Source organism: Mixophyes fleayi, chromosome 4 (assembly GCF_038048845.1).
Source record: "Mixophyes fleayi isolate aMixFle1 chromosome 4, aMixFle1.hap1, whole genome shotgun sequence".
NCBI classification, from domain to species: domain Eukaryota; kingdom Metazoa; phylum Chordata; class Amphibia; order Anura; family Limnodynastidae; genus Mixophyes; species Mixophyes fleayi.
Window position 1 is genome coordinate 61,823,166 of NC_134405.1, and position 17,618 is coordinate 61,840,783.

The window sequence follows — 17,618 nt, forward strand, 5'->3', positions numbered from 1 at the left end:
ATTTAACTTTTTTTTAAGGTATGTACTAAAATGTGTTGGGTTTTTTTTCTTTCGGTTTTAAAATATTTTTTTCCCCTGTGCACTTAAGTAATGAATATAGGTTAGGCTAGCTGAACCTGACGAGCTCCATCTGTTGTGGAACATCGTGCCCAATGCATGCTGGGACTAGTTTCACAGGAGCCTAATATACAGACAGCCTTCTTCTGAGATGGATATATTTTATACTACACCTAGTGTCCTATATGATGACCTAGCAAAGTCTAGAGAGACTTGCCAAAGCTAATTATTGATTGCATCTGAAATTACACATAATACGACCCGAGAGACTTGTTGATTTGCTGTAATTTGGACTATTGTCAAACTTTGTTCAAACCGTTCAAAAAAAATAGATTTTATGAAGTGTGCCCATTTACACATCTGTAAATGAAGCATCTGTTTAATACAGATAATCCAATTGGTCACTTTTTTGTATAGAGTCGAGAATTGTCTTTTTGTTTTGACTTATATGTAAAATTAAAATGGCTGCCGCCATTTTTTATAACTGAGCTTAATATTTTTTTAACTCCCTCTGTGCCAGACATTGCTTATAGTATTGGGTGAGGGGGAAATTTCGTGATAGTTTGAAATATGTAGGGTCTTTGCCAAGTAAGTTGAGATGTTCAGTGTTTGAGTCCTGATGTAACACCAAGTCAACAGTGCAACACCCATCCACTGCTATTGGAATGGTGTTCTGGATGGGAGGTGGGACGAGTCTTAACAGGAGTGGGGCCCTCAGGCAGAGCACAGAAAAAAAAACTTCCTAATCCTTTCCCAGAAGCACCCAGCTTTAACCACAGTATACAGGCCTGAACTACAGACATAGTACTGACTAATGATGACAGTTTTGAAGAACTAAATAAAGGGCCACCACAGACACTGCTGTCCAGGAAAATGCCATCCGCCCATTATAAAGCACAATCTACCTAATGACTAATGGAACTAGCTGGCCACATATGTTAAAGTCCGATATTAAGAGCTCATTGTTTTTCTTAGAAATTTGCCCCCATTCCTAAATCGGAAGAGGTTAAATTCAATCTCTTTGAAGAATATACAGCGTAATCCTGCCACAAATCTTATGTTGATGTGTGAAGTGATTATTTTAATGTTGGCATTAAAAATATATAAATGCAATCATTGTCAATGTATCTAATCGTATATAAACTTCATAGTTTGTTTTAGAATGTGAATAATTTTTGCCTCTATAGCCAGCTTTTAATTATTTTTTTTTGAAGCAAATAAGGAAATATGGAATAGATATAGAAGGGAAGCTCACATGCTGACGTGACCAGTCTAGTTTGCTTACTTCTGCTTACAAGCATTCTACAACTGCTGTCGATTGTGTTCTTCATCTAAACAGCTTGTTACGTTATGTAATTTATGGAGGTCCCCCTTAATAATTGACTGATGTTCATGGGAAATTGATTAAAATTATTAGTAGTACTATTTGTAGAATATTAACATATATAAATAGTTACCAGGCCACGTCTTCTATGCTCCACACGTAAACTATTTTCAATGCACTTTTACATTTCTGTTCTCTTGTTTAAATTAATAGATGCTTTCTTGGATGTTGAACATTAAGTATTTTATAATGTTCTTAGAAGTCAAATGTTCCAGTCTTTGAATAGCAAGGGCTGCTAAACATTGGCACTTTCTCTGCCCCTGTGTTTCATTGATATGATGCGCATTCAGCGTTGTCAGAACCCAGCTAGATAACGTCTCCTAACAGAGATAAGCCAGTCAGTACACACCGGTGATCCCCTTGAATGTTGGACACAAGAAAAAGGTGTTTTCGGTCGAGAGCACATTAGCAATAAGATGCAGGTTCCCACGAAGCACTCGTGTGTCGTTCTATCATTTAATAAGATGCATAATTTAATTTTTGCCAACTGTCTAAATTATGTATCTAGAGAAACTTGTAAGCCAAGCATGAATATAACCAATTACCTTTATACTGTATAATGGAGCGGAGGCAGCCATTTTGTGACATGGGCCAATCTATTTACTAGAAAAAAAAGCACTCTGATTTCACTAGTTCATAGTCTTGAATCTTTGTTCCCACTGCATCCAAATTGATGTAGGAGATGCCTCTTTTTCTTTTGTCAGAATTGGCCATTGAGAAACCATATTGCTGCTTTCAGGGCCTCTGTGGTATACACCTGGTTGTAATTTATCAAGCTTCGGGTTTGAAAAAGGTAAGATGTTGCCAATAGCAGCCAATCAGATTCTAGCTGTCATTTATTTAGTACATTCTATAAAATGACAGCAGATTGGTTGCTATAGACAACATCTTTACTATTTCAAACCCGCAGCTTGATAAATATACCCCTGGTGTATTTAAAGGTACCTCACTGTATTCCTATGATCCATTGTCTTGCACACCATTTGCATGTATCTTCTACTAGGAAGTGAACGCAGAACACAAATGGGGTGCTCCTCATTCCAGGGTGAAGGCAAACAAAGTGGTGCTCTGGTAACCAAATAGCTGTAATCTGAAGCTGTGCTAGAATAAAATGACAAACCTGACTATTGTGCATGGTGACAAATGCAGTAATATTACAGCCATTGGCCCATTCTTTCTACATGTGTGGCCAAAACGGACACTGATCCTGGCCCTCGGGCAAACTGAAAACTTTTCAGCTTTTCTATAGATTTGATATGCACATCTATCTGATACAAGTAGTGCCTGGCTTTAGAAGCTTGCAATCGGTGTGGATTTGCGTTTGACGTGGCTAGTTATTGAGTGCAGATGGAGTGTGTGTTTTGTCCTTGCTATCCCCCCTACTGTTCCTCCCCTTCTTTGCTCTATCTAGGCTGTGCTCCTGGTTTGTGTTTTTTTTGCTTACTGAAAGGGGTCTGTGTTCTTGCACCCTCCGCCCTCTCCCTCCCTGACATGTGGAATTTCACAGTGCTGCACAGCCTTAAGTGAGTGTGTCACTTCTGCATCCTGTGCATGGCTGTCCAAAGTTCTGTGTTACCAGTAATTAAAGATGGCTGCCTTTATACACAATACACCTAACTTAATTTAGCATTTGAAGTGTTTGTTTACTGGTATTCAAGACAGAGAGGTCAAATATCTATTTATTTGAGCATGTCTTTTTATTGAATTTTTTTTTTTTTTTTTTTCCTAATAAGATTTCATTTTTAATTGTCCTGTGTTGACATATGTCTGTGTGCCCCTATACCTGCAGTACAAGAATTCAGTCAGCAAAAGGTTAATGGGGCAATGGTCTGCAACGTAACCCCCTCTCTCCCTCCTCAGGCTGTGCACACAGCTTCTTGTCTCACAGGCTGAAAGGAGCTATTCATTCTCACAATGCACAGCGCAGACCATGAAACCAGCTGAGCAGGATTCAGAGTCTGCGGGAGAACTACCCCCACCCCCAACCCCTTCTATGACCCCTCCCTGAAAGCCCCTCAAAACCCAGGCATTAAGTTGTAACCGCATGTACAATGAGACTCCCACCATGTGCCTTATTGCACAGGTAGTTCTGCAGCGTTAGTCTCTAAATGTTCTGAAAGCCTTAGACCGTATTTGCTGTATTGGTCGCTCTGTGCTGTAGATTTCTAACACTCTATTTAATTTTCATTGTGAAAGAATTCTCACATCCTCCTCATTAGTCTAATCTCTGCACCGAGAGCACTCCTGATATTCTTTATATGGAAGGGGGATGTACCCTAAATTAACTCCAAACTTTTGGTGTACGCTGAACTGGATCTGCTTTCTAGCATAGATTGCAAAACCATGAAATGTTCTACTTCAGTCTTAAAGATGTGAAATGTGTGAGTGTAACTGGTAATATCTGCAGTTGTGGAATATTATGTTTCTATTTTCATGGCTCAAATAGCTGATTTTTGTGTGGGTTTTTTTTTGCCTGTATATTCTGAACCCCTGAATCTAAATCTACCACTTGCTTAAACCGAGTTCTAATCTCTTGAGGCTGCAGCACAGGGGGTTAATCTCCCCCATATTGGTCACCGCTACACACTCAGACAGCTGCAAGGGCACATCTGGCTCATATTATTTTGGGGAATGAGCGTCTTGGAGGGGGGCTGTGAGCGTATGCATGAGGTGGGGGCTGAAGGGGGGGGTCTTTAATTATGATTCCCATGCAGTAAAATCCAGCTGCGCTCATAACTTTCTCTGTTTTCTTTAACCCTTTTGGCGTTTACTACCTTTTCCAAAAAGATAGCTGCTGTCAAATTGTTAATGTTGGTAAATTGTTATAATCTGCGTCCAGAAGGTCTCCATTTCTTCTACTTTCTGTTTTTCTATTGTATAGCCTGTGTGAAAGCTGATGGTAAATACAAACTGAGGGGTAACATGATTTCACCACTAACATTCTGACTTAAAGGAACAAAACAAAGTTCTTTATTTATTAATTTGGTTTACGTTAAAAATGGTGATCATCTGGCACATCCCTCACTTAAATGTTTCTGGTGTTTGTATCCTAGAAGTTCTTTCCCAAGCAAATGTAAAAAATATATCCCCCAAACAGTAGGTCTTGTCCTTTTAGATCCTAAAAGTTGTGTTCTTTTTTTAGTGTATACAGGATATGTAGCTCTTCCAAATACAGATGTGGATTGGGAATCTTTCTCGATTTTTAAAAAAATGTATGTATTTTTGTCTCCAGGCATTGTTTTGTGTCTTTTGATATAAAGAGTAAGCTCTTCAGTTCAGTACAGCTGTATAATTCACATGTTGGACTGGTGCAGGTCTCCATATGGCATCCAGTTGGCCCAGGAAGTATGCCTGTGAGCCCTGTGTAATTTCACACCAGTCAGGGGTGGGAGGTGGTGTGGAGGTTTCTGGGATAATTGACACCTCAGGGGCAGCTGTTATACTGCTCTCCCTTCTTTACACTCCTCCACTCTGCACCCAGAGAGCCATAGTTATATAGTCAAGGGCTACTATTGTACAATTATAACACTTTATTTTAGTTTATTTCCCCCTCCCCCTCCTCTGAACACTTACACCAGCTGTACTCACTGTAGGGGTGGCGGGACAGGGATCATGTTCCTGAAGAGCGGACTCTTACTCTGATTTATTGAGTGACAAGAGGATGTGGTGCACATTTCATAGGACAGACATAGGTGCCAAGTGACCAGAATTGCATTTCAGTGTTTTTGGTCTCTGTGGGTCTATTTATGGAAAGCTTTTTCTCCCTGGAGAACAGGATAATATCTCTTATGGGTGATACATGGAGGATATTGGCTGGCCAGGGTTTAGTGACTTCTATTTCCTAACTTTGTGATTTTGGGATATCTACCGATGCATAATGCTCTTATTATGATAACTGATTAGTATTTGAGGAATTGGAAGGTGGACTCCTGATTTCCTGGATGATTAGTAGATGCCTTGAGTATCTTGTCAGTAGAGGGGACTGCAATATGTGCATGCTAAATAGATTAGAGGGGAAAATTAGATTTGTCCATAGCTCATTTGCATGGGAGAGAACAATATTGGAGCAAATAGGATGGTGATGGATTGGTTGTGGGCTGGGGGAGTGTGATTTTGTTGTGACACAACTGAATCAGTGTTAGTCTGTGGGATCATGGTGTATTGGGACAAAAAGCAGACTGGAGCAGATGGGTTGGGCGAGGGGGAATCGCAGCAATTGGGGATATTTTGAGGGAAGCGTTAAATGGCATGAACAGCTACGGGGCATTTCTGTATGAAGGGGTTCAGATTTCAGCATTGAGCGAACACAGAGCGGATGTGCCCCCTACCCCTCCTTCTCAATAGACCCTACTAATAACTTCTAGTCCAAGTGGCCTGCGATGTATTGTGGAAGCCATTAACCCCTGCAGAGCCAGGGTTAAAGTTTAATATTCCCTAGCGAAGATGTTGAACATACCAAAGTCAATTCATTAGAGTAATGTGTATACGAAGAATGAAGTATGTGTCCACATCCAGATCTCTACTTCAGAAAAAAAATAAGTATAAAGTCTAAAACGTGTCTGTGTATTCACGCTCTTGTCTAAGTGTCTATCAAGTGTCCAGTTGCACCAGGACTTGCTAAGTTAATTGCACAAATAACTAAAGACCAGCATCTTCAAAAAAAATAACATTTTCACTACAGAAGATAATGATGGAAGGGAATGTGAAATGTGAGGTGGTCTATAGAATATATAAATGCAGTAAAGGGGGTGATAATAGTAAAAAGTATGGCTGATTTGGTATGAATGGTGAGTTGTGTTTATAATTACTAATTATTCAATGAATCAGACTTATAGCGTTATTTGACCAGTACTAAATCCTGTGGCCTTTTGTGACTAATCTTTATATTTCACACTACAATGTGTATGATCCATCTTCACCAAAGATGGCTGCTTTTCAGAAAGAGAATCCTTTATTGATCTACATTTAGCTGTTTATACTCCACACCTGGATGTTAATATAGTTGTTTTGTTTATAGGTTACATGTGATTTAATGAGCTCTTCTGATGACCGTAAGGGAGAGCATTAAAGCAGCGCAGGTTTATTTTGTTTGAGGCTCGTGAAAGACTACTTTGTTTCACTTAAAAAATTTAACTATCAGAACATTTTAAAAGCAAAATGGAATTCCTCTTGAGGCAGAGCATTCTTCACCCTCCCTTGTATGCACACTCAATCTCTTCCTTTTACTAATGGTTCCTATTGTGTCTCGGTGAAGAAGGGTCTGCTTCTCTTCTGAATAGGCCATGTTTCCATGGGAACCCAAGCCAAAGGCCTGGCTGACCTATAACCCCTTGATTGCAATAACCCCCCCTCATTTGATTGGGCTGTGAATATCATTTAACGCTGAGTGCCTCAAAAATTCTAGGCCTCTTCGCCTCCTTGTACACGATCATTTCAACATGGCGTCTGTATATTGTGACCTCTGAGTACTGTAATTGGCAAGTGTATCTTGTTAATGACTAATATATAAAACTTAGCGGTAATCCCCAACAATATGATGTCAAGTCAGAAGTTAGATTTTTTGCTAGAAAATAATAGGTTAAATGCAATTTTTGCCCTTTGTTCCTTTTTTATTTTTTCTCCGAACCATATTGCCCTGGTGCCCCCTCCCTGTGTTAGGGCCCCCATGAGCTCAGCCTGTACATTCCTACTAGTAACTGGATTTGCAGCTGTTTTAGGAAGAAAAAAATGGTCTGGAAAAAAAAAAATTGCATGAGAAATCCTAAACAGCTTGTCCTGCTGTCAGGAGAGGAGGGGGGCAACATGGAGAGGGAGGGGATATAACGTGTAGCAGGGAGAGGGGTGATGTGACTGGAGACTAGAGTGTAAGGAGTAAAGATGACCAGAAAGACAATATTTTCTGTCAAGTCCACTGGTAAAGATGGAAACACTTACAGAATGCCCAGTTCCTTTACATTGATGCTTGGGCTGTTAAAGCAGGACCGCTTACATATATAAAGCCTTGCTTTGGGCTTATTGTCTCTTTTGTACTCTTCATTTTCTAGTTTGTTTCCCTTAATTCTGTTCCCTTTCCGCTACTTTCCTCTCCCTCCCCTGTTCTGTGCAGCTGTGTTCTGTCCTTCTCCAAGTAGGAATGCTGCAGATATTTCATCTCTCAGGCATGTTTTATTTCCAGAGGAGAAACTTCACTCTGCAAAGAAAGGAGGATCCCAGTGAAACATGAATTGGACTAAGATAGTATCTCTGTGTGTATATACATCATTTACATTTTAAGACATCTGTTGCTGGAGGGATTGCATCACACCCTTTAATATATCCATATAACAGGCCATGGTCTCTGCAGCATTGTTGTATTAGCGGACCACAAAGACTGGACTTCATTGTGTTGGATGAAGTATGTTGGAATTAAAGTGTCCATGTAAAATGTGGTTCTGTGTAGTATGATTGGGTACCCAGTACGACTCTTTGTTCATTATTTTGATATGATTATATGTGTGTGTATATTTTAGCGTGTGTGTATATTAGTGTAGGCTTCTTTGGCAGGTACCCAGTGTACTATACCTAGTATCATATAACTTAAATCTTGTAGACAGTGATTGTCAATACTGCCAAATGGCAGTCCTTTAAGGGGATAAGCAGTTATACTGTATGGTATGGGATCTCTGATTTAGAAAGCTCTGAAAACCAAGAAGGAAGTTACTGCTGCTGATATCCTACACTAACATGGTTAAAGTGTTTCCTCTTATAGTCACTGTTAGGAGCACTGCTAAACAGTTTGAGGAGAAATGACCGGGACTTGGTTGTAATTTGGAGAACCAGGTATTTCAGATAATGAATCCAATACCTGTACCAGCAATAGAATGAAATGCAACCCCCCCCTCCTCCTGATTTTTTTATTTAATTTTTTTGTGCTTGCATTTCTGTTTTAAAACATTATACAACTGAGGCACACACAGTTTTATCGTAATTCGTATTATTCGTATGATAACGAGAAAATAAACCTTTTCGGAAAGAGACCTTTTCGTGCGGACTATTGGGTGGTTGTGTGACCATTACACGTTAATTGTACAATTACAATACATACTCTGCAATCTGACCATTGATCGGGGTGACAGTTTTTCACTTTATCAGATTACCTGTTAATAAATTTGATATGGTTACATGTGGGTGACTATTTGGCCATCTACATCAGTTCTTTAAGGATTAAATTATTGGATTGAAATGTAATGTGTATGAGTGGCCACCCTTAGACAGGATGGTGGTTTGAGGGTGAACAAATGAGTGCTTTTGTACCTCAATGGTTTCACTAGTGTGTAGCAATTTTATAGGCTTCATCTTTATAAATATTGGTTCAGACCACAATATGGCAGAATCCACTGTGCGCAGATGACTTGCGTAGCACGGCCTATCTGACAAGTGTGTGCAGCAGCATTCTTAATAATCTGTGGACAGTTCCATTATGTGATCATCATTCACTCTGACTGACCCTGTGATTACCTATCAGAAGCCCACTCCTCGCACTTTCCTCAGGTCGCTGCTGTGAATGGAGGTGGACTGGTTAGTTGAGAGTATAGGCCTCTTACTATACAGCTTGCCCTGATTGTTCTGAATTATGACTAGAAGGGTACTTTGCACTGAAGTTTTTCTCCTCAAACTACAGTGTTCACAAGAGGTGTATCTGGCCACTACCTAGTAAGACTGACATGACATAGCCTTAGTACGTTTTGATGACCTTACTGTCTCCAACCAGCTCTCGGTGGGAAACCAGCTTATAGAACAATGAATAAAGTGTCATTACAGTATTCTTTATGACTTAATTAAAAGTAAGATGCCAAGAAATTCCCGGCAGCTGCTCAGAATACATACAATTGTGAATATTGCATTGTTCTCCACTATAAAACTCACTTTAATTTCTTGACTTGCATTAGCAGCGTAGATGTTGGAGTTGATATTACAAAATGCTTTCAGAAAAGTGTAACCTGCACAGCTACAACTTTTATTAATTCCTTCACTGATGTATTAGCCACCCATCTGTTTGTTAAACTGAAGGCACAGTTCTCTGACTCGAAGTGTAGGGCAGGCTGATTTTGTGGTGGAGTTTGTGTGGGTTGTTGGTTATTGGGGTTTTTTTTTTTCTTCTTCTTTACTGGTAACGGGTGCAGGTTAAATTTCTTTTCTTTGCCTTAAAAGTAATTTGCTGATGCAGTGAAATCGAACCAACTACCGGTTTCCTCTACACATGTATGTGGAAGTCCACATTTCATTGGTCTTGTGTCTACTTGCAAGTAGACACAAGACCAACACAAATTGCCTACCACTCCCCCTCTGGTGCCAATAGGGTCATGAGCTGACCTGGTTTGGCTTTCTGGAGGTGAAATCCTCTTGGATTAGATTTTAGAACAATTGGAATGGAGCTACAACCAGTGCAGTGTTCTGACTGTTTTAGTGGAAGGTGACCGTTGGCTGCCCAGTCTACACGTGAAGCCAGTCTGAGGGTTTATAGCTTCATTAGCCACATTCAGTACGGAACATGCACAGTAGAGCCAAAGGCCATGTCACAAGCATGGGCATCCCTCATACCCTCTATTTATTTGCAGCGTTTCACCTCTGGTTACTCTCTAAGATGGACGTTCTGGGCATGAGGGGTTATACAACGTATCTTTTTCAATGGTAAAATGCACTTAATTTAACCATTCATTCCGGTTTAATACTTTGAGATGTTGTAGATGTTTCTTTACCTGATCTAGCGAACACCACGTTTTATTCTGCCGCCTTAAATTAGGAGACTATTGCCAGTCCTGTTGTCTTTTAGTGCTGTGGAGTGGCACAAAGCTTTGTGAGCTGAACTTTCCTCCTATTTTATGGCTCCTATAGACCTCAAGCTGCCAGTGCAACAGGCATCAAAAGTAAACATTCAATCCCTCTTATATGCCTGGTATATTAAACTGCATGAAGTTCGGTTTGTCCCTTTAAGAGGAGCATCCATTTGTGCAGGGCTGGGGGAGGAGTGTGCACTAATCTTTGTGCAAGGTGTAATCCCTCTGGAATGAGCTTTGTTTGCTCACCTTGTGTTCTCAGCAGAGCTGGAGAGGGGGGTGAGGAAACTGATGTAGGGGGCACAACTAAATAATTTTTTGCTTTGTGTTCCTGTCATAGTCCCACCCTCACATTTCAGTTTGGCATTGGCTTCATGGGAATGTGGGGCTGATTCACTATGAGCACTGACCCTTGAAGTGGGAGATCATGTGGCCTTGTATGTATTGACCTGACGATTGAGACATGTCTCATTCAGATACCGAACCCATCCTGCTCTGCAGCTCAGGCCATATTCTAGACTTGTGCGTGTATTAATGAAGACTGGCAATAGTTGGCTGCTAACAGGCCATTCAGTCAGCACACAACATTAGCAGGTGGAGGAAGAAGTAGCAGAGTAGTTCTATGTATGAGCAATGACTTTAACAGACTTGCCAGAGACCCTGGTGTGAATGCAAGTATTGGCTGCCTTCTCAAGCACCAAAAAACAATTGGAAACCTGACTGGGAGAGTATGCTCTTTATAAAAACGAGCCAATTGCATGTAGCTAAGGAAAGCTGCCCTGTCTTAGCTGAGTGGTAGTGCACCTCAATACTCCAATTTCAGTGTAGAGTCTTCCAGTACTTAGATGCAGCCTGTAGACTCCCTTCGAGGCCTGTTGGGAGTAAGAGTTAACTCTGCCCTCCCCTTTCTGAGAAGCAAGGAGGGATCTAGGGTTCCCTGTTTGTATTTTTGTTTCTTTGCCAGATTTGGGGACTCCCGCTCTCTACCCGGTTCTTTCATCCAGCACACTGTAAGCCGCATCAAAGGCTGTGCTGGAGGAAACATCACCCTGCGCGGGGTCAGAGGGAGGCTGTCTGCAATCCTAAATACAGCTCCGCCACCTTGCATTTGGCTTGTTCTGGAAGCACACTGCTTTATATAGCTCTGGTAGAAGACATAGATGAGAACTTTTCTTAGAACTGTTTCAGGCCCTAAATTAAAGTTACCCTGTTTTTATTCCTTAATCTTTTTGCAGTCCGAATCCCTGCTTCTGAACGCTGCTTAGCGCACTCCTTGTGCGCTTATGTACGAAGCGGCAAAATAGGTTTATGATCCTTTACATCTTCCACTGAGACTAGGGGGGTATGGAAAAGTGAAGATGTTGCCTATAGCAACCAGATTCTAGTTATTTAGTGCGCTCTACAACACTACAACTAGAATCTTATTGGTTGCTATAGGCAACATCTCCACTTTTTCAAACCCGCCGTTTAGTAAATATACCCCTAGGTTTTGGTAACATCAATCAAACTCCAACTTGAAGTAACTGATGGACGTTGTAGTTTAACAGCTGTTGATCAAGCCTCAACTTTTTTTTTTACCTTTCATAGTATATGTATGGTTTACATGCAAACATGAAATCTATAATCTGCGCATCTTCATCACTCGCCTTCTAGCCAGTACTCATATCTGAGTGATCAGTGGAGTCTTGTTGGTGATTTTGAAACTCCGACCATTATGGGGCAACTTTTTTCTTTCGTAGAGTTTGCCCTGGGATGGCTCTCCAGGGAGTACACACATTACAACTTTTAAAAAGGTGTTTTTTTTTTTTTTTGTTTTTTTTGTTTTTTATTATAATACCAGTATATAGCAGCTTTGTGTAACTGCATCCCCTCCCTGAGTCTCCCTCACCCTCTCCTTTTTCCAGAGCTATAGGTCTAGGCGCAGCCAAAGTAAACATCCCCAGGGCAGGAGTGACTGGGAGACTGTGCCACTGATTGGGGGGTGGGGGGGGTGAGGAGGCGGAGGAGTGTAGAGGGAGCATAGGATAGAGGGGGGAGGGTGGGAGGGGAAGCATTCCTGCAGGCTATAGCAAAGAAAACAATTCAGCATTAAGAAATCTGTCTGTATAGCTGTCTTATTTTTTTTTTATTTTTTTTTTTAAATTATGCAGAGAGCATTGTTTGTATATGAATAGCCAGTGGTGTGCAGTGATGCACTACATGTAAAAACTTTCTGTAAGTTTTGTTGCATAGTAATATGTGCAACTTTTCTGTTTTTGATTCCTTTTAACAGTAAGCAGTGATCTCTGCCCGGGATACAAATTTGCACTTTGTGAATCTTCTGCACAATTCAGATAGATTCTTACGCTGCCTTGATTGGCTGCTTTCAGTTCACTGCTGGCCTGCATAGTTCATGCAAACAGGTTTTACATAGATTGCAAGCTGTTGTGGCTCTCCTGATGTTCTCGGCACTTGCTGTCATTGTACATTGTTCCCTTTTGATAGAATCCTCATCACCATTTATTTATATAGCGCCACTGATTCCGCAGCGCTGTACATAGAACTCCTTCACATCAGTCCTTGCCCCATTGGAGCTTACAGTCTAAATTCCCTAATATACACACACATACACACACTCACAGAGAGACTAAGGGCAATTTGATAGCAGCCAATTAACATACTAGTATGTTTTTGGAGTGTGGGAGGAAACCGGAGCACCCGGAGGAAACCCACGCAAACACAGGGGGAACATACAAACTCCACACAGATAAGACCATGGTCGGGAATTGAACTCATGACCCCAGCGCTATGAGGCAGAAGTGCTAACCACTTAGCCACCGTGCTGCCCTTCTCTCTCTGACACTTGGTATGATTGTGGTTATACACAGGATAGATGTAATACAAAGAGCAGTAGCTGGAATGTGTGATTAGAGAGGCTTTAGTTATGCTTCACCTATAAAGAGCCAGCACATTACAGAGCTTTGTACAGTGGGCTTAAAAATTCTCCTGTCTTCCTGCTATGGATTATGTTCTTATGACAGGTTACTGTGTAAATGCCCCCCAAGACTAGAGCTCTCATAATAAGAAATGGGGGGGACATGACACCCATGTGGCCTGGAGTTTGGCAAGGCCATATAGCTTACCCCATACTTATATTTAGGTCACGTATAAGGTAAAACTTATAGGAGTCTATTTCCTCTTGTCCTGTTTATTTTGAGTTCACCAAAAGTTTAAATGTTAGAAAAAATAATAATTAGAGCGAGTTAAAGATATTTGGTGAAATAAGGGCATGTCCTGGGGAATCCCAGGATACCTAGAACCCCCTACCCAAATGGGTTGCAGGAAAGGCCTTCTGTGTGGTACGTGGCCTGTTAGATGCCCTTTAGTCAGGTGTTTCCTAGTCTCACTGAGAAGCTCATTACTAAACCTCCATGATAACTCTGTAGTGGACAACTCTCTGCTCTTATCACAGGAACTATTCCATTCAGCATTTTTAGCCCCTTCCCTTTCTGGAGATATCTGCTTATCTTTTGAGTGGAAGAGGGTTTAAAATTGGAAAGCTGCTCTGAGGGAGGGGGGGGGGGGGCTGATTTGGACGACAATGCCATTTGTCTGCTTGAGTTCTGGAAATTGTCATTGGGAACAATAAGGACATTTCCTGCTGGATTCCAGTCACTCTACAGACTGCCCTCCCCTCTAAACACAAGTCTCTGACACTAGGCACCCCTCCTCTGTGCCCTGTCTGGGCTCTGCTGGTCTGGGCACCGTCTCTTATCACAAGCAATAAAAGACTAATAGTTTTTCAGGCCTTTAGCAGCCTGTTGTGCAGCAGCTGATGTAAGGAGGAGAAGGTCTACAAGCTGCCATCTCACAGCTGGACCTTGTCTTACTGTGTTGGTTTTACTGCCCTAGTTTTCTTTCTCCCATGTAAACATTCCCTGGATCCTCCAGGATTTATATCTGCCCATGCAGGCAGTTTCCTGCTACCCCCTCACACTGCACAAAATCCCTAAATCCTCCCCAGCATCTGGGGGAGGAGAACGGGTCAGATTTCTTCCATATACTTAGAGGTTTACAGGCAGCTAATTTGACATATACTCTAGGACACGCACTTTTATATAGTATGTGTACATATGTGTAAATAATATGACTGCCCTCATGTAAATTTAGTAAAAGTTTCATAGGTTGAGGAAAGGCTTAAATGCACATTACTTGTAGTTTATTATTTTATTTTTCTGTAACTAAAAGTTACTGAAAGTCTGTTCTTTGTATCAATGCTTTTGTCTTTGAGTCTGTGGCTGATATTTAATTTTACTTCCACCAAAGCACATTTAATGGCAAGTTTATTAAACATAACGTGCATATTCCAGTGTTTACCATAAAAACAACCCTGCTTTTATATCATGTAATATATGCTGTTAAACCCTTGATAGGTGAATTGGGTTTCTCTGGTTAACGCCTATATTTTAATAAGGTAGTTGTCTATATAGAAGTGGGTCTTGCAGACATGATCAGAGCATTGCTTCTATGTACAGTAGATCTGCACTTGGTACTGCTTTATTGCCTTGTGCTAGGGACTAGCCAGCTCTAATGGCACCATCTAGATTGCTCGTGAGAAAATAGTGGCGATCATTAGGTGGTATTCCAACAATGGGTAAAAGGAGCCTGTTGTGTAGCAGCTGTTATGAGGCGAACCCTACTTACATTCCTGTATTACTTGTTTAAAATGTTTGGTTGTGTTTAACTTGCGGTCTTTGTTTTGCAGTATCTACAGATGAAATGGCCTCTCATTGACGCTCCCAGTACTGCTGGCTTGAAGGATGCCAGGTCACCGTCACCTGCACACCTGGTGAGTGTTGCCTAGTTGAACTACCTTGTCCTTGGTAGAAACGTGTTTTGCAGATGGCATCACCAGTTGTTACATGATATCCCTACGTTTTATGTGTCTCTACTACGAAGACAAACCGCATTATCTTAAGTTTATTCAAGTTGTACCTCATCATCCTCTAGATTGTAAGCTCTTACAGGCAGGGTCCTCTCTACCGATTGTCCCATGTCTGACTTCCTCATATATCCTGTTATGCCTTTTGTGGGTGTCCCCATAGCATTACTCGCACTCATCTGTGCTACTTATGTAAATAGATAAATATAGGAATGTTTCTGTGATCACATAGGCAAAAATAACAATCCTAACACCTTATACAACATATACAAGTGGTAATGAGGTTGAAAAAAATACTTAAATTTGGAGGTGTGGAGATCTTTTCATTCAGAACTTTCCTCCAGTACGTGATGACGTGGCATAAAAAATACAAAGACACAACATAGTGTAATACAATAACAATAAATGACGGTATATGGTGAAAATGTGGTGAACTTCAATCCTTCTTATGTGAATCCACTCACCAGATACAAGATATAAGTGTGCCTTAATTAATTAGAGGTAGATATCATATGGTGTCTTCACCCAATTTCTTATGTGGAACATGTTTATCTGAGAGAGAGATCCTGACTGTCCAAAAGGGAGATTCCAAAAGAAATTTGAACCTAGGCCTGTTATTTCTTTCCATCTTGTAAGTGTAATCACATAAGAAATTGGGTGAAGACACCATATGATATCTACCTCTAATTAATTAAGGCACACTTATATCTTGTATCTGGTGAGTGGATTCACATAAGAAGGAAGGATTGAAGTTCACCACATATTCATTCATATACCGTCATTTATTGTTATTGTATTACACTAGGTTGTGTCTTTGTATTTTTTATGCCACGTCATCACGTACTGGAGGAAAGTTCTGAATGAAAAGATCTCCACACCTCCAAATTTAAGTATTTTTTTCAACCTCATTACCACTTGTATATGTTGTATAAGGAGTTAGGATTGTTATTTTTGCCTATGTGATCACAACCACAGCGCTGAAACATTCCTATATTTATCTATTTATGTCTTATATTGGGAAGATTGTGTGATTCCCATAGGTGTGTTTAGCAGCAGTGGGATATTAGCGCCATCTATCTCTTCTTAAATCAATATCTTATAATATGTGCTACTTATGTGTATTGCCTCATCTATTTGTTACTTCTGTATCTGGCGCTACAAAATCTGTGGTGCCTTATAAATATCATCACCATTTATTTATATAGCGCCACTAATTCCGCAGCGCTGTACAGAGAACTCACTCACATCAGTCCCTGCCCCATTGGGGCTTACAGTCTAAATTCCCTAACATACACACACAGAGACAGACTAGGGTCAATTTTGACATCGGCCAGTTATCCTACTAGTATGTTTTTGGAGTGTGGGAGGAAACCGGAGCACCCGGAGGAAACCCACGCAAACACAGGGAGAACATACAAACTCCACACAGATAAGGCCATGATTGGGAATTGAACTCAATAAATAATAGTATTGATAATCCTCCTGTATTCATGGCTTCTTACATACCTTGCTACACTTGGTGATCTTGTGACCTTGCCACACTTCCACCTACACCAACAATCTAGTTTGGAGACTTAACGTTTTTCATTCTGCCCTACCCAGTTCCCATGTCTAGCTCTGACTGTCTTGCCATACTCCTAGACAGTGTAGACACATGGAAGCACCAACAACCTGAGGGCTAATAATATTCCTGTTACTCTGCCTATAATGACCTAGAATGGTCTTTGCTTATATTCTTAACAGCTCCTGAGGAAGGTGTCTGACTACTGAATATTTACCCTTTTCTTACCCAAGATGCAACCAAATCTCCTGCCTTGACTTCTGCAAACTCCTTCTCTTGCATTCCCCTCGTGTATTTATCCCCGTTTCAAGCCATCCTATTGGTGCCATCTCAAGACTAATCTTCGCCTCAAGCTTCTATGAACTCTGCCTCACCTTCTTTCTGATCCCATCCCTTCCACCCAAGACTGCTTGCACTTATGGAATTCCCTACTGTGCCTGATCAGAGACTTCACGAGCCCTTAAATATTTAACCGCTCCATTAAAACCTACCGCACTCCTAGCTATGTGGCTTGCACTAGTATGCCCTTGCTACCGTCTCAATCTCCAGTTGATCCATCTGTCTTGTCTCCTTCTTTCCACTAGAGCAGGACCCTCCATACCCTGGGTTTTCATGCCTACATTTATTTTGTCTACTTTGTTTGTCCTGGTTTTATATATGCTGTTTTTCCCCACTGTCTGATGCTCTGGCATCTTAAGAATCAAATCTAGTACTCCCCTATCACTATAGATTTCTCTCCTACCTTCAAACTTGCTAACAATCTACCATGAAGCTTTTGTGGGAGTATCCCTCTGCCCTTCGTAAAACTAGTATTTCCTATGTTTAGCAAGGAGCCTTCTGTGGTTCACACCAGCCTGTTCGTCTCCTCGCAGTAGAGAT

At 40.9% G+C, this 17,618-nt stretch overlaps 1 protein-coding gene across 3 annotated transcripts in view; it reads left to right on the forward strand.

Annotated features, from left to right (window-relative positions):
- TCF7L1 (transcription factor 7 like 1) overlaps positions 1 to 17,618 on the forward strand; it is a 140,499-nt gene that overhangs the window by 115,425 nt on the left and 7,456 nt on the right. For all 3 annotated transcript variants that reach the window (XM_075207224.1, XM_075207222.1, XM_075207223.1), the window contains one exon: positions 15,002 to 15,085. In XM_075207224.1, the coding sequence (XP_075063325.1) occupies positions 15,002 to 15,085 (84 nt within the window). The remainder of the gene's footprint in view (positions 1 to 15,001; positions 15,086 to 17,618) is intronic.